The following is a 17,185-nucleotide window of genomic DNA, read 5'->3' as shown; positions in this document are numbered from 1 at the left end:
GTACTGGCACAAAACCAGACACACAGATCAACTGAACCCAGTAATGGATCAATAAATGTATGGCTAACTAATCTTCAACAATGCAGGAAAGAGTATCTAATGCAGGGGCGCCTGGGTGGCTTAGTCGGTTAAGCGTCCGACTTTCGCTTAGGTCATGATCTCGCGGTTCGTGGGTTCGAGCCCCGCGTCGGGCTCTGTGCTGACTGCCAGCTCAGAGCCTGGAGCCTGTTTCAGTCAGTGACTCCCTCTCTCTCTGACCCTCCCCTGCTCACGCTGTCTCTCTCTCTCCTAGAAATAAATAAAACATTAAAAAAAAAAAGAGTATCTAATGCAAAAGAGACAGTCTTTTCAGCAAATAGTGTTGGAAAAACTGGACAGCTACACGCAGAAGAATGAAACTGGACCACTTTATTACACCATACAGATAAATAAATTAAAAATGAATAAAAGACCTAAAGATAAGACAGGAAACTATCAAAGTCCTAGAGGAGAACACAAGAAGTAGCTTCTTTGATCTCTGCGACAGCAACTTCTTACTAGACATGTCTGGAGACAAAAATGAACTATAAGGATCTCATCAAGATAAAAAGCTTCTTCACAATGAAAGAAACAATCAACAAAACTAAAAAGCAAGTGATGGAATGGCTGAAATATTTTCAAACGACATCGGATAAAGGGTTAGTGTCTAAAGTCTATAAAGAATGTATTACACTCAATCCCACAAAATGAAATAATCCAGTGAAGAAATGGGAAGAAACCATGAACAGACACTTTTCCAAAGAAGACATCCAGATGGCTAACAGACACATGAAAAGATGTTCAAAATCTCTTATTTCAGAGAAAAATAAATCAAAACCAGAATGAGAACCACCACACACTTGTCATAATGGCTAATGTTAATACCTCAGGAAACAGCAGATGTTGACCAGGATGGGGAGAAAGGGGAACCCTTTACAGGGCTGGTGGGAATGCAGACTGGTGTACCCACTCTGGAAAACAGTATGGAGAGTCCTCAAAAAACTAAAATAGAAGTACCTTGGACCCAGCAATTGTAATTCTAGGTGTTATCCAAAGAATAGAAAAATGTTGATTCAAAGGGGCACATGCATTCCAAGGTTTATAGCAGCACTATCAACAAGAGCCAAATTATGGAAAGAGCCCAAATGTCCATTGTCTGATGAATGGATAAAGATGTGATACACACACACACACACACACTACTCTGCGATGGAAAACAACAAGAGCTTGACATTTGCAATAATGCAAATGGAGCTAGAGTGTATATGCTAAGCCAAAATAAGTCAGTCAGAGGAAGACAAATATCATATGATTTTGCTCACATGTGGAACTTAAGACAGACAACAGATGAACATAGGGGAAGAGAAGGAAAATAAGATAAAAACAGAATAATTTTAAGTGATATATCACTGGTTTCTGCTACTGAAGCCAATACTACACAGTATGTTAACTAACTTGAATTAAAAATATTTTTAATGTTTACTTATTTTTCAGAGAGAAGGAGAGGTAGAGTACAAGTCGGGGAGGAGCAGAAAGAGAGAGGGAGAGACAGAATCCAAAGCATGTTCCAGGCTCTGAGCCATTAGCACAGAGCCTGATGCAGGCCTCACATCCATGAACCACGAGATCATAATCTGCGCCGAAGTTGGTCACTCAACTGACGGAGCCACCCAGTTGCCCCAATAAATAAACTAAATAAACTAATTAGAAAAGAAAGAACAAACTGAGGACTGATGGGTGTGGGGGGAAGGGGGGGTGATGGACATGGAGGAGGGCACTTGTGGGGATGAGCACTGGGTATTGTATGGGAACCAACTTGACAATAAACTATTAAAAAAAAAAGAATAAAAGGCAATGGAAAGTCAGAAAGTGTGCAGTGAGTTAACAGCACTTAAAAATATCCCCTAAACAATAGCTCCCTTAGGCATACTTACTATTCAGACAACTTACTTTATGGTACTAAAGTAGTTAACCAATTCTTAAAACAAGTTATGAATTGACACCATTTTTATGAATAAAGTTCAAAATCTTTGATGTTCATGAACGAGATTCTGTGAAAAGGAGATAAGACTTGGTAGTAAGAAGTTATTCCCCACAATGAATGTGTGAACCTAATCTGACCCCATGGATACCGGTTTTTGAGCCTTGCGTCCTTGTAACATCAGTTCCACTTGTGACTCTATGTGTGGACATTGCTCCAGAAGTTCTGAGAAGCAGGCAGAGTGACACTGGACAAGCGTCCACACACAAGTCAGTGAGGACATGAATTGCCCATGGGTGTGCTGTGCAGCCTCCCTAGAGACCCCTGCAGGTCAGGCATGGCCCCCCACCTGGTCTCAGGTGTGCCTTGAGGCCCCCAAGTGAGCATAGGCGGCAGGAGAGCAGGGCGCACAGGTGGGGAGACTTCCGTGCAGGGGAGTATCCCGTGGGATGACCCCACAGTTCAGATTCCAATATGGAGGCCTCTGTCTACTCAGATCGTTCACCCAGCCCTCACCCAGCCCTCCCACCCTTCATCTCTGCGGAGACTGCAGGATGGGGGACCCAAGGTGGAGGCCCCTGCTCTTTCCACCCTCTCATGGGCTGGAGCCTACTCTTTGGAGTCCCCCCCTCATTTATCACTGTCTCAGGTTTTCCTGAGCTGAGAGACTCAGTAAGGATGGGCCAGGGGCCCCTCACCTGAGACCAGCAGCTCCAGGGGCTCACTGGGCTGTGACAACAGGTAGGGGAAGGCGCTATATGAGCCGTAGCACCTGTAGGTCCCCCCCTGGGCTGAGGTCACAGGACTCATGGAGAATTCGGCCTGGTACTTCTGACCTCCGTTCTCTGATGTACGACGCAGGGGGGGGTCGGCTGCTCCCTCCTTGGACAGAAGGAAAGTGTCCACACGGCTCCAGTACTGACACAGCAGGGTCACGTTCTGTCCTGAGGCCACCGTGGGTCCCGGCTGCAGGGAGAGGGAGGGCGTGGGGGGGAGCTGTCCTAGAGAGAGGAAGGTGGGGGAGGGGCTGTCCATCCCTGTTCCCAACTGAGTCTGTCTGTCCTCTGAGTCTCTCCCCTTCCCCCTCCCATCTCTCTCTCTCTCTCTCTCTCTCTCTCTCCCTCTCCCTCTCTCCCTCTCTCTCCCTCCCTGGGGACCCCACACCCCTGGTCCCGGCCACCACCCCCTGGGGCACCCCCAGCACGACCTGTGCAGAGACTGGGGCCCTGACGGAACCCGTGTCCCCTCACCTGTGACCAGGATGTCCAGGGGGTCACTGGGGGCCGACCACTCGGAGGAGAGGTTGTGTCCACCATAGCAGGTGTACCGGCCCCCGAGGGAGCTGCTCACTGGGCCCAGCGGGAAGTCGGCCCCAGAGAGCCCAGCCTGGGGCTGCCGGCCTCGGTGCTGGGGGGGGTCACCCGAGCCCTCCTTGTGCAGAGCGAACCTGTCATAGCCGACATCCGAGCGACACTGGAGGGTCAGGCTCTGTCCAGGGGACACGACAGGGCCCTGCGGGGTCAGGAGGGAGGGCTTCCTGGACACACCTGGGAGAAGACCAGCCGTGGATGGAGGGGTGGTTCTCCCCACACGTCCCTTCTCCATCCTGACCCCCGGTCTCCCTGTCTCTCACCCTCTGTGTCTCTGACCTGTGAGATCCCCGTGGGCCCCTCACCCCACCTCTCATCTGGGGCTCCCCTGGGAGCAGAGCCTGCATAACCTGCCTGGTGCCTCAAACATGGATGGGAAAAATCAGATTCTCTTACCTGAGACCAGGAGGTCCAGGGGCTCACTGGGCAGTGACCACACCTGGGGGGTGTTGTTGTAATAGCCATAGCATCTGAACGTCCACCTGAGCCCAGGGGTCACGGGGCCCACAGGGAACCGGGCCTGGAACTGCCCACGGGTGTGTCTCTGGGAGTCCAGGGTCGAGGAGGGCCTGGGTTCTCCTTCCTTCATCAGGACGAACCTGTGGAATTTCTCCCATGAGCCACACTGGAGGGTCATATTCACTCCTGAGGTCACGATGGGGCTGGGCAGGGCTGAGAGACTGGGTTTGCCATAGGATCCTAGGAGAGGAGGAGGGGGCGGGTTAAATGGGGCTCAGATCCCCCCACGGTGTCCCCAGGGCTGGGCTGTGAGAGGGAGACACCCTGAGAACAGACCCCCTCCCTGAGGGCAGAGCCTGGGGCTGGGACCCTGAGGGGCTCGCACCTGTCACCACCAGCTCCAGGGGGTCACTGTGGTCTGACCAGCCAGAGGGACGTTGATAGTGACAGCGATACCGTCCTGCATACACATCTGTCATGTGTGGGATGGAGAACTTGGTCTTGTCCCCAGGCTCCAGTGGCATCTGTGTGTCCCAGGTCACTGATTGTCCCTCTTTATCCAGAGAGAACTGCTGAGCCTTTAGGGTCCCCTGACACCAGATGGTCACAGGTGTCCCCCAGGGGACCACAGGGCCTGGCTTAGCCCAGATGGTGGGTGTGGGGAGGGTCCCTGGAAGGAAACAGAAGCTGGATCACAAGATCTTCCCCACCCCCAGTTCCCAGCTCAGCCCCAAACCCCTAGGCATCCCCTCTCCATCCACCCAGAACTGCTGTTCTCCATCCCCAGATGTCTGGTGGGTGACCCCTGTCCCCAGTGAGGACGTGGGATAGGCCCCCTGGGGACACACTCACCTGCCTGCACTCGGGTCCTGGGGCCCACACTCAGCCCTGCAAGAGAGTCCCTGTGAGAGGTTTGCCCCGAATCCTGAGCAGAACCCCTCCTCCCCATGAGCTCCTGTGCCTGGGGTCTCTGGCAGCCCAGGGCCTGGCTGTGAGGCAGGTCCTTCCCAGACTAGGGCGTCCCCTCCCCTCCTGAGATCTCACCGAGGAGGAGCAGGGCCGTGAGGGTGGGGGTCATGGTGTCACTTGACTTTGAATCTGGCTCTGCAGATGGAGGAACCTCAGTGCCCGCAGGACGGGAAGCAGCACAGGGTGTGGCCACTTGGGGGCTGGTCTGCTGGTTATGGGGTTGTCACGTGAGCAGCCCCACAGGAGTGTGAACAGCCTGTCCCCACTGGCTGGCTCTGGTGTCCATGATGGTGCAGCAAGTGAACCCTGAGTTTTCCTGAGATGCCCCGTCCAGGTGAGGAGATCAGGGCACATCCTTCCCTCCCAGAGCCTCGCCTATGGGGCCTCCTTCATTCTCAGCCCATCCCCGGGGGTCCTCACCTCACACGGGGTCCCCAGGTCCTGGAGATGCCACAGGACACACGGGCTCCTGCTGCTCTGCAGCCTCAGGTCAGCACAAACATGCATGTGAGCTTTCTGCACACTCAGGTCCAGGTCACCATGGCAACGCACACAGAGGAGAAATACAGGGAAATAGGGAAGGAAACACAACCCTCTCCTGGTCTCAGAGCCTGGGCTTTCTTTCTGTTCCAGCCTTTGTGGACTTCTCTTTTCCTGTGTCACTGTCCACCTCCGCTTCCTGGGAACATGCCCGTGAGTCCCTCCTGTCTCCTCAGTGTCCCTTATTTCTGGGCAGAGCCGTCCTCCCCATTCTGGGGCCCAGCCTGCAAGATGGAGGGGACAATGCATGGGTGAGTGCTCTGATTTGGGAGACGAAGCTGATTCTCATGTAAATATTACTCCATAATCCACTGCCCATGGGACCTTAGCAGAGTGACCTGGTTTGTAGAGGATTGTCCTGGACCCCATTCCTCAGAGTGGTTGTGGGGTCAGTGGTACATGGAATGAACCTATGCTTTCTTTCATCCAATGGCAATTTTACCTATAGAGGTTTTTTTGGTTTTTTTTTTTACTACAAAACATTGAAAGATCAATCGACCAACTCAAAGACTGGATCAGACTGAGCCCCTCAGACAAAAACCAGATATATACAATTGATAAAATCTCATCTGAAACAAAAATATTTTTTTATGGAGGATAATAGTTTTATTCTTTTTTTTTGAGTATTAAACTTTTATTAAAATATAATGCATGAACATTTTAAATTATAAAGAAAAATCAAATTACACAATTGCTGCTACTTAAAACTCTGGATTCTGGCCTTTTTTTTTTTTACTTTTTTTTTAAATTATAAATATGTAAGCTGTGCCTAATGTGAATCTTATTTTCTTTATTGCAATAGCTCTGGGCTCAATGACCTGCAAAAAGTCAGACCTTTAGGCTTAAATAGCTTAATTTCACTTCTTGTCCTGGGACTGGCCAGTGTGTGATTTCTCTGCCCTCTGGTCTATGTCTCTCCCACTGCCCCTCATCTTCCCACAGGTCACATCAAGAGACTATGCCCCAAGGTTGGGAGATAAGGCTGACAAATAGGGTCCATCAGAGGTGAGGAGACCCTTTTCCTTCACCAGCGTTGGAGATTTAATCTGCTCTAAGATCCAAGCTCTTATCTTTGAAAGATAAATAATTTACTTTCTTTCCTCTTTTTTTCTTCTGGAATAAAAAAAAAGCAATGAAAGTCAATTTTATTGATTCTGTGACAACTAAAGCAAGCAAGAAAACCCTCCAAGCTATTCTTGATACCTAGACTTGGAGAGTCAAAAATAAATTTTTAACTGAAACTTCTTCTAATGCAAATATCTACATAGTACAGGTCATTGACTGAAGATTCAGTTAAAATAACTGACACTTATTTCTTCAGTCTCAAATTTTCTTTTTTCTTTTTTCTTTTTTTACAAATAGTTTATTGTCAAATTAGTTTCCACATAACACCCAGTGCTCATTCCCACAAGGGTCCTCCTCCATGCCCATCCCCCCTCGCCCCCACATCCATCAGTCCTCAGTTTTTGTCAGCATTCAAGAGCACTCTCAACAATAGCCCAAACATGGAAAGAGCCTAAGTGTCCATCAACGGACGAATGGATCAAGAAGATGTGGTTTATCTATACCATGGAATACTCCATGGCAATGAGAAAGAATGAAATCTGGCCATGTGTAGCCACATGGATGGACCTTGAGGGTGTTATGCTGAGTGAAATAAGGCAGGCAGAGAAGGACAGACACCATATGTTTGCACGTATAGGAGGATTAGGAGGAACTTAACTGAGGAACAAGGGGGAGAAGAAGGGGGGAAATGGTGGGGGAGAGGGAGGGAGGCAAACCATGAGAGACTTTTGAAAGCTTTATTCCTTTTTTAATAGTTTATTGTCAAGTTGGTTTCCATAAAGCAAAATTATTAAAGGAGATTTTAAATCAGTAAAGTTTGTCTTTGTATTTAATAAAATTAGCTGATAGAGATACTCAATAATACCGAATGTAAGAGAACAGGTTTTGTTAGGAAAAAATAACTTTATTTCAATACTATTTTCATGTTGGTTCACCTTGGTGGCTCTGTCAGTGAAGCTTCTGACTCTCGGTTTTGGTCACATCATGATCTCATGGTTGTGGGACTGAGCCCAGGTTGGGCTCTGTGCCAAGCAGGGACCTGCCTGGGAAGCTCTATGTCTCTCTCCCCACCATCAAAACAGGTAAATAAAGATGAAGGAGTAGTCATACCCATATAATAATCTAATCACACATCCTTGAACTACATAAAACATAAGATTGTACCTAAGTGGAGATTCAAACCAATATCTTTATGAGTTGATGTGATTTACAAATCTATTAAGATACATTGGGTGGATGGACATAGATTAAATTTTTTTAAAAATTTTTATTTATATCTGAGAGAGAGAGGCAGCGGGACAAGGAGAGGGTCAGAGAGAGAGAGAGGGAGACACAAAATCCGAAGCAGGCTCCAGGCTCTGAGTTGTCAGCACAGTGCCCGACGTGGGGCTCGAACCCACAAACTGTGAGATCATGACCTGAGTCGAAGTCGGCCGCTTAACCGACTGAGCCACCCAGGCGCCCCTAGATTAAATTTTTTAATGATTTATTTCTTTTTGAGAGAGAGACTGAGCACAAGTCGGGAAGGGGCAGAGAGCAAGAGGGCGACACAGAATCTGAAGCAGGCTCCAGGCTCTGAGCTGTCAGCACAGAGCCCGACGCAGGGCTCGAACTCATGAATCACAACATATTGACCTGAGCCAAAGTCGGACGCTTAACTGACTGAGCCATCCAGGTGCCCCGAAAACAGATTTTTTTTATAGAGTAGGTGCTTGATCAGATATGTACAAATAATAGAGAGCTGTTCATGGTTATGTAGAAAATAATTTATCATACATTTGTATAAAAAATAAGAGCCTAAGCAAGTAATAGGTTGTGGCATATGTTCCAAGAAGGAGGAAATGCACATCTTTTAGATACATTTTGTACCTAAAATGTCAAACATTTATTATGCAAAAATGGAAGTACCTCCAATTATTTCCAAATTGCCAGCATAGCCAGCCCGTCACCTGAGAAAGCTGCAACGTCATCAGTAATCACAATAAGAAGATATTGGTTTCAGGAGTAGAATTTAGTGATTCACCAATTACACAGACTGCCAAGTGCTCATCATAACGAATGCCCTCCTTAACCCCCATCACTAATGGAGCCCATCCCCACACCTCCCACTGCTCCAACAACCCTCAGCCTGTTTTCTTTAAGAGGCTCCGGTGGTTTGCCTCCCTTTCTGTTTTAATCTCATTTGATTTTTCCTTTCCTTCCCCAATTTTCATCTGTTTTGTTTCTTAAATTCCACATATAAGTGAAATCACATGGTATTTGTCCATTTCTGATTGACTTATCTCATTTAGGATCATAAGCTTCAGCTCCATCCACATTGTTGCAAACAGCAAGATTTCATTGTTTTTGATCGCCAAGTAACACACACACACACACACACACCCCACATCTTCTTTATCCATTTGTCAGAGGATGGACATTTGGGCTCTTTCCATAATTTAGCTCTTGTTGATGATGTTGCTATAAACATTGGGGTATGTGTGCACTTTAAATCAGCATTTATGTATTGGGCTAAACACATACTCCTACAATTGCTAGATCATAGGTGAGTTCTATTTTTAACATTTTGAGGAGTCGCCATACTGTTTACCAGATGGCTGCACCAGTTTACATTTCCACCAACAGTGCAAGAGGGTTCCCTGTTCCACTTCCTCACAGTGGAAGCAATCAACAAAACTAAAATGCAAACAATGGAATGGGGCGAACATGTTTGCAAATGACATATTGGAGAAAGGCTAGTATCCAAAAACCTATAAAGAACTTATCAAATCAACCCCCATGAAACGAATAATCCAGTGAAGAAATAAGCATGNGTTATGTGGAAACTAATTTGACAATAAAGTATTTGTAAAAAAAAAAAAAGAAAGAAAGAAGCATGAATAGACACAGCTCAAAGAAGACATCCAGTGAACATATTTTTTTTTCCCCTATGAAGAAAGCATCTTTCTTTTCTTTTTTTCATTTAAATTTTAGTTAGTTAACATAAGTGCAATATTGGCTTCAGGAGTAGAATTCTGTGATTTACTGAAAGGGAACACGCAGTGCTCTCCAAAACAAGTGCCCGCCTTATACCCATCCCCTATCTAGCCCATCCCCCAGCCAGCTCCCTTCATCAACCCTCAGCATGTTCTCGATAGTTAAGGATCTTGTACAGTTTATATCCCTCTCTCTTTTTTCTTTTTCCCCTTCCCAATGTTCATCTGTTTTGTCTCTTAAATTCCACATATTTGTTAAATCATTTGGTGTTTGTCTTTCTGAAACTGACCTTCTAGCTTGATCCTCATCATTGCAAAACAAGATTTCATTTTCTGATGGCTGAGTAATATTCCGTTGAATACACATTCCACCTTTTTATGAGGGGAGCAATTTATACTCCTTCAAGAAATGTACTGGGATTCTAAGTACACAGTATCTCCCCAACAACCAATTTTGCAATTGTGTTCTCTGGCCTCGCATGTGGATGTACTAGGACTGGGGATCACAACTGCCACGGACAGGGTGGCATTACACCAAGAAGGCAAATACCAGGATGTTTCAAATCGAAGGAAGCATACGTCATGTCAGGGTCACCAGTGACCTGTCCTGCAGCAGGATCACGCTCACTTGTGAAAGACGGCTGTGCCCATGACCTCCCACCTGGGCATGTGGTGCTATCACTCGCAGCGAGATGTCAGCCATGAAGTGCGTGTTTACACTGAAGAGATGGACAAATGCCACCACTGACAGCTTTTTAAAAACTGGTCATTTCTTAGAGCCAGTGTAGCAGCAGAGCACCAGGCTGTCACTTCAAACACCCCTGCGGTCAGTCAAACTAGTGGTGTTTCTGGAAAATACTCCTGGAATCACTGGATAGAAAAGAAGAGATGTATGTGTCCGGGGCGGGTTAAGGGAATGGTTTTCCATTCATCTGTTTTCAAGTAGACCCTATTTTCATCCCATCTACTCAGTTATTCTTAGGCCAAGTGTGTGTTCTGAGCAGAACCAAGGTATGCCTCAAAGAGTGTGGAGAGTGTGGCTATTCAAAATACAGGTGAATGTGTATTTATATAAAAGGGGACCAGTGTGTCAAGCTGTGTACACGTGTGGATCAACTCCTGTGGAGTGAATGTAGCCTCATGTCATAAGAATGAGAAAGACAGGAGCCAGTCAGGGACAATCAACATTGGTAGGGAGAGAAATTACAAGTTTGACTGCAGAAAAGTTCTCTACAGACAAGAAATGTACTCTCCAGAGATTTCCTACGTGCCAACCACTTTTAGCCCTCTGGATATTCTAACACAGTTCCCTCAATGTATGCTCCAGATTTTCTTCCAGAATTTACCTCACTCAGTGGGGAGGATTTACCTTGCTGAATGGTCGGTCAGTCTTCTCTCTCTTGCATTTATCTCCTGACTGCATCTTGGGGTCTTCTCTGACTGCGTGGAGCTTGAATGAGCAGCACCCTGAGAAGCATCAGGATCAAGACAGACATGCTCATCTGGATGAGATTCTCCACTGTGTCATCTTGGCCATTTGAGGCTAGAGATTGCGGACAAAGAGATTGTGGTGGTCAGGACCAACGGAAATCACCCTGGGATCCCTATAGGCCCACTGGGGTCACCTGCATTGATTGACAGGATTTGACTCTGTGAGCTCAGCCCAACTGAGAGTTTCTCCTCATTCATCCCTCCTCGAGTCTGGCTTGTTTTGTGATGGTCTGTCTGAGGGTATCAGCTACTGCTGAGTCAAAAATCGAGCCTTTCATTGAGGAGATATAGGAATGCTTATCTCCAGAGAGTCCCTGAAACTAGATAACACTAATCTCAATCTCTGGAGGGAAGCATCTCCAGCGGTGTCTCATCTTCCATCTAATTAGGAGGCAAAAATAAACATTTGAGGCTTAATTTTGTCCTAAGAATCAAGAACGTGATGGAGTGAAAGGCTGGGTACCTTTTCATTCCTGCCCATGAGCCAGCTCCTTTTCATCCTTGACTTGTGATTATATATTTCTAAAGCATGTTGTATTCTTCTGTCTAACAATCTACTATTTAAAAAAATACATGATAGAATATGTGAAACCCAGTAGGCAATTTGTCTGAGAGCAAGGATTAGCACAATTAACATAAGCTCTAATTACTCATTTGGTTTGTCATCTAGATAGCATGGTTGGTAAGAAATGAATGAAAAGAGTTGTGTTGTACACTCCTGAGGGAGGAGGAGGGGCAGTGTCAAAGGAGCCATCACTCCCTATACCGTAGAATGGACTGTGAGCGAGAGTCTCCCAGAGGCCACATGCCATTCCCTTCTGCCTGGAGGAGGGGCCCCAAGGAGAGGGGCAGCTCCTGCCTTACCTGTCACCACCAGGGGCCGGAGGTCACTCTGCTCTGACCAGCCATTGTGATATTCACACTGATATAGCCCTGCATGGGGTGAGCTCCTGGATTGAAATCAGAAACTGGCCTTGTTGCAGGAATCCTGTAAGGTCTCCACGGAAAATGGCTCAGAGACCCTCTCTTTATAAGATAGGAGACATCAGGCTACAGAGATGCCTGACACCAGATGGTCACAGGGCTCCCCTTGGTGACCATGGGGCCGGGATCAGCCCAGATGGAGGGCTTGGGGAGGGACCTAGAAAGGAATCAGATGCAGAATTGCAAGGGAGGCCTTCTCCCATTTCCACCTGTCATGTCAAGGCCCCTCCCAGGCTGGTCACCATCAGCCAAACTCTCTGTGTCCCCAGCTGCCCAGGGGTTGTTGGGTGGAGGCAGGAGGCCTGGGGAGCACTCAGCCACCTGTTTCCTGACCCCTGGGTTCCGACACAGCCCTGGAAGTTTCTGTAGACACGATATAGATAACAACGACAATATAAAGAGGTGAGGACAAAGACATTTATATGTTTGTAATGTTCCTACGTTTCACTTGAAGTAAAATACTGATTCTAACCTGATTGTGTAAAGTATGTATATGATAATTCTAGAACAGCCACTTCAACAGAATCCAAAGAGATATAGTTAAAACACCAATAGGGAAATTAAACTGGAATACTAAAAATATTTTTTAACGCCATGAAAAAGCAGAAAAGCAAAAATAGAAGAACAAACAAAAGAGGGGACAAACAAAAATAAAATGGGAAATCTAATAACAATCTTCTCAGGAATTACATTATATGTAAATGACCTAAACTCAACACTTAAAAGACAAAGATTTTAGGTGGGTTTAAGAAAAACAACTATAGGGGCACCTGAGTGGCTCAGTTGGTTAAGCGTCTGACTTCAGCTCAGGTCATGATCTCACAGCTTGTGAGTTCGAGCCCCACATCAGGCTCTGTGCTGACAGCTCAGAGCCTGGAGCCTGCCTCGGATTCTGTGTCCCTCCCTTTCTTGCTCTGCCCCTCCCCCATTCATGCTCTGTCTCTCTCTCTCTCTCTCTCTCTTAAGAATAAATAAAACATTCTCTGCCTGATGTATTTCGCTCAGCACAACACCCTCAAGTTCCATCCATGTTGCTACACATGGCCAGATTTCATTCTTTCTCATTGCCATGGAGTATTCCATTGTATAGATAAACCACATCTTCTTGATCCATTCGTCTGTTGATGGACACTTAGCAGAGAAGGACAGACACCATATGTTTGCATGTATAGGAGGATTAGGAGGAACTTAACGGAAGGCCCGTTGGGGAGAAGAAGGGGGGAAATAGCGGGGTGAGAGGGAGGGAGGCAAACCATGAGAGACTCTTGAATGCTGAGAACAAACTGAGGACTGATTGGGGTGGGGGGGAGGGGAAGGGGGGATGACAGGCATGGAGGCGGTCGCTTGTGGGGATGAGCACTGGGTGTTATATGGAAACCAACTTGACAATAAACTATTAAAAAAAGAATAAATAAAACATTGAATTAAAAAAAACAACTACAAGCAAGACTCTATTTGCAGTTTATAAGAAATTCACTTCAACTATTATATGTAAATGAGTGAAAGGTAAAAGAATGAACAATGTGGATTAATCTTGAAAACACTGTACTAAGTAAAAAATCCAGACACAAAAAGTCTCATATTGTATGATTCCACTTATATGTACTACATAGACAAATTCATGGACACAGGACACAGAGATTGACAGGGGCTGGTGGCAAAGGGGCATGGGAGTAATTATTTAATGGGTTAGGAGTTTCCATTTAGGATAATAACAATGTTCTGGAAATGGATAGTGGTGATGATTATCTAAGATGCTCAATGTACTTCATGCCACTGAATTACATACTTTAGTAATGGTTAAAATGGTGAATTTTATGTAATGTAACCACATGAAAAAGTAGAAGACGGGTGCCTGGGTGGCTCAATCTGTTGAGCGTCTGTCTGACTTCAGCTCAGGTCATGATTTCATAGTTTGTGAGTTAGGAGGAATCCCACATCAGGGGCTGTGCTGACAGTGCAGAGCATGGGGCCTGCTTCAGATTCTGTGTTTTCCCCTCCCCTCTCTCTGCCCCTCCCCCACTCACACTCTGTCTCTGTCTCTCTCTCAACAAACAAAAACATAAAAAAGTGGAAGAATGAAAAATGTACTATACAAACATTAATCAAAAGAAAATTTAAGTGGTTGTATTAGTTTCCAATTGCTGCTGTCATAAATGACCACAAACTTGGTGTCTTAAAACAACATAAAGTTATTATCTTATAATTCCTGAGGTCAGAAGTACAGAATCAGTCTCACTGCCATAAAGTCAAGAAATAGGGGGACATTCACCTACTTTGTCTTCATCCAGAACTGGAAGGCTGAATGCAATTGATTTCTAAATATTGACCATATATCCAGTAAATCTGGAATTTTTAAATTTAACATACAGCGCAATCTTGGTTTCAGGAGTAGAACTGAGTGATTCATCACCTACATACAACACCCAGTGGTCATCCCAACAAGTGCCCTCCTCAATACTCATCCCCATCTAGCCCTCCCCAACCCACCTCTCTATATCAACCCTCAGTTTGTTCTCTATACTTAAGAGTCTTTATGATTTGCTTCCCTCTCTTCTCTCTCCTCCTACTTCATCTGTTTTCTTTCTTAAGTTTCACATATGAGTGAAATCATATATTTGTCTTTCTCTGATTGACTTATTTCACTTAGCATAATGCATTCTAGCTCCATCCACGTCATTGCAAATGGCAAGGAAACTTTTTAATTTGGCTAATAAACCTTTATATTATTTTTTATCTTCCGTGCAGACCCCTGTGTAATCTTGGAGCACTACAATTGTTCTTCTTATCCATTTCAGTGCTTATCACTTTGTTTTGCTTCATTTAATTGGTTGGTACCTCCAATGAAATAAATTCAATGCCATGCTGAACACAAATGGTCATAGGAAACATACTTGGGTCATTCCCAATCACAGAGAGGACTTCAGGTTCTCGCCTTTAAAACGGATGACCGAGTGGTGATTGCTAAACATTCCTCCATAAGTTTTAAGAAACAATCTTTTATTTCTGATGAGTTTTTATTTTCATGATGAATTGTTGGTGTATTTTATCAAAAGCTTTGTCTGCATCTGTTGAGATTATTTATTTGTTAATTTTTAATTAAAGTACAGCTGACATATTAGCTTCATGCGAACAATATAATGATTCAACAATTACATACATTATGGGGGCGCCTGGGTGGCTCAGTCGGTTAAGCGTCCAACTTCGGCTCAGGTCGTGATCTCGCAGTTCGTAGGTTCGAGCCCCACGTCGGGCTCTGTGCTGACAGCTAGCTCAGAGCCTGGAGCCTGCTTCCGTTTCTGTGTCTCCCTCACTCTCTGACCCTCCCCTGCTCATGCTGCCTCTGTCTCTCAGAAATAAATAAAACATTATTTTTTTAAAAAACCTCAATTACATACATTATGAAATGCGCACTATAAGAAGTGTAGTTATCCAGTGTCAGAAACAAAATTACTACAATATTATTGACTACATTCCCCATGCTGTATTTTTCATCCCTGTGGCTCATTTGTTTTATGACTAGAAGTTTCTACCTCGTAATCCCCTTCACTTGTTTCACCCATCTGCCCTCCCTTCTCTGGCAACTGCGAGTTTGTGAGATGGTCATTTTTTTACTTATTCTGTTAATGTATTAGATTATAATGATTGATTTTTAGTATTTTAAGCTACTCTGTTCTTCCTTTCTTCTGCAAAATCCAGTATGGTCATGGTGTATTGTCCTTTTCATATATTGCTGGACCTTATTTGTGAATGTTTTGGTTAGAGATTTACATCTAAGTTTATGTGAGAGATATTTCCATGCCTTTCCAATTCTGTAAATTCCTTGCCAGGGTTTGGTGTCAATATTTTCCTAGTCTGATAAAATATTACTTCTTCTTTTTTTCTTCTTTTATTCTCAGGAAAGTCTTGTGTAATTTTGATGTATGTGTACATGTGTGTGTGTTTCCTAAGTGCATAAGTGTTTGGAGGAAATTGCCCATGAAGCCTCCTCAACGGACACGTGTATATATTGCAAGATGATTATCACTATGGCCTTAGTTAACACTTCCATCCCATAACACAGCTGCCTTTTTATGTGACGAGAACATTTAAGATCTGCTCTCTCTGCCACACTCAAGAAGAAGATATAGTATTATTCCATTGTATATATAAACCAGATCTTCTATATCCATTCATCAGTCGACGGACATTTGCGCTCCTGCCATTCTTTGGCTATTGTCGATAGCGCTGCTATAAACACTGGGGTGCGTGTGTCCCTTAGGAACAGCACACCTGTATCTCCTGAATAAATACCTATTAGTGCAAGTGTGGGGCCGTAGAGTAGTTCTATTTTTAATTTTTTGAGGAAACCATACCGTTTCCAGAGCAGCTGCACCAGTTTGCATTCCCACCAGCAGTGCAAACGGGTTCCTCTTTCTCCGCATCCTCACCAACATCTGTTGTTGCCTGAGTTAATTTTAGGCTTTTTCTTTTCTAATACGTTTGTTCCTGGTTCTTAATTTTCCTGTGCCACAGGTCTGATGTGTAGCGTTTACATTATCATTCAGTGTAAACATTCTCCATTTACATTTTGGTTTTCTCATTTCATTCGTGGATTATTGAGAAGTCCATTGCTTTATTTCCAAAAACTGGTGCACAGCTATGTGTGATGGCAGAATCAGGTGGCTCCCAGAGGGTCCCACGGGTTCCTACTGGTCTATGTTAGGAGTCCAGGCTGGCTGGGGCCATCAGGTGGCCTGTGGGCAGTTCCTGTGCCTCCTGCGGTCCCTCCGGTCCCCTCCCTGGAGTGTGGCGTGCGGGTCCTTCCTGAGCTAGTGGATGGCCAGAGCAGCATACACACTGGGCTCTTCTGGGGGCTCCCCGAATTGGGAGGAATGGGGTGCACTCGNGGGGTGAGAGGGAGGTGTGTGGTTGGGGTGGGGGTGGAGAGCCTGGGAGCCTGGAGCAGAAGGACCCACCTGACTGTCCATCTGCCTGTCTTCCTCTGCTTGTCTGTCTTCTGTGACTGGCAATTCCCCCGACAGGGGGGAAGGAGAACTGGCCAGTCCCCGACTGAGTCTTGATCTTGAGTGGCTCACCTGGGCATACGTCATTCCTTGGGGGCCTGCATCCTGTGTGTTCTGCTGGAGGCAGACAGTGAGGGGGAGATTTGTCTCCTTGATTCCACTCGGCGGCCTCAGTGAACTTTCCACACTGTTGCTTTCAAACTTTAAGGCAGCTTAGGTCAAGTTCCTGGTGGACTATTGAGGGACTTCCTGAGCCTTGGGGCATCTGGATGCTTTCTAGGGCTCGGAATCTATTCCTGACACTGTTTCCTGCTCATTTGGCTCCCA

At 45.6% G+C, this 17,185-nt stretch overlaps 1 protein-coding gene across 5 annotated transcripts in view; it reads right to left on the bottom strand.

Annotated features, from left to right (window-relative positions):
* LOC144225751 (leukocyte immunoglobulin-like receptor subfamily A member 6) overlaps nucleotides 1-5,548 on the bottom strand; it is a 35,304-nt gene extending 29,756 nt beyond the window's left edge. For 2 of the 5 annotated variants that reach the window (XM_077757003.1, XM_077757004.1), the window contains exons 1-7: nucleotides 5,218-5,543; nucleotides 4,873-5,005; nucleotides 4,681-4,716; nucleotides 4,214-4,498; nucleotides 3,766-4,068; nucleotides 3,250-3,546; nucleotides 2,698-3,000 (exon numbers count right to left, since the gene is read on the bottom strand). In XM_077757003.1, coding sequence (XP_077613129.1) covers nucleotides 2,698-3,000; nucleotides 3,250-3,546; nucleotides 3,766-4,068; nucleotides 4,214-4,498; nucleotides 4,681-4,716; nucleotides 4,873-5,005; nucleotides 5,218-5,304 — 1,444 coding nt within the window. In that variant the 5' untranslated portion in view covers nucleotides 5,305-5,543. Of the gene's footprint in view, nucleotides 1-1,968; nucleotides 2,070-2,697; nucleotides 3,001-3,249; nucleotides 3,547-3,765; nucleotides 4,069-4,213; nucleotides 4,499-4,680; nucleotides 4,717-4,872; nucleotides 5,006-5,217 lie in introns of all 5 variants that reach the window. The other 3 variants (XR_013333378.1, XR_013333379.1, XM_077757007.1) reach the window with 3 other exon arrangements.
* Nucleotides 5,549-17,185: the final 11,637 nt, after the last annotated feature.

Source organism: Crocuta crocuta, unplaced genomic scaffold, assembly GCF_008692635.1.
Source record: "Crocuta crocuta isolate KB4526 unplaced genomic scaffold, BGI_CrCroc_1.0 scaffold142, whole genome shotgun sequence".
NCBI lineage: Eukaryota > Metazoa > Chordata > Mammalia > Carnivora > Hyaenidae > Crocuta > Crocuta crocuta.
This window is presented reverse-complemented; position numbering and strand designations above follow the sequence as displayed.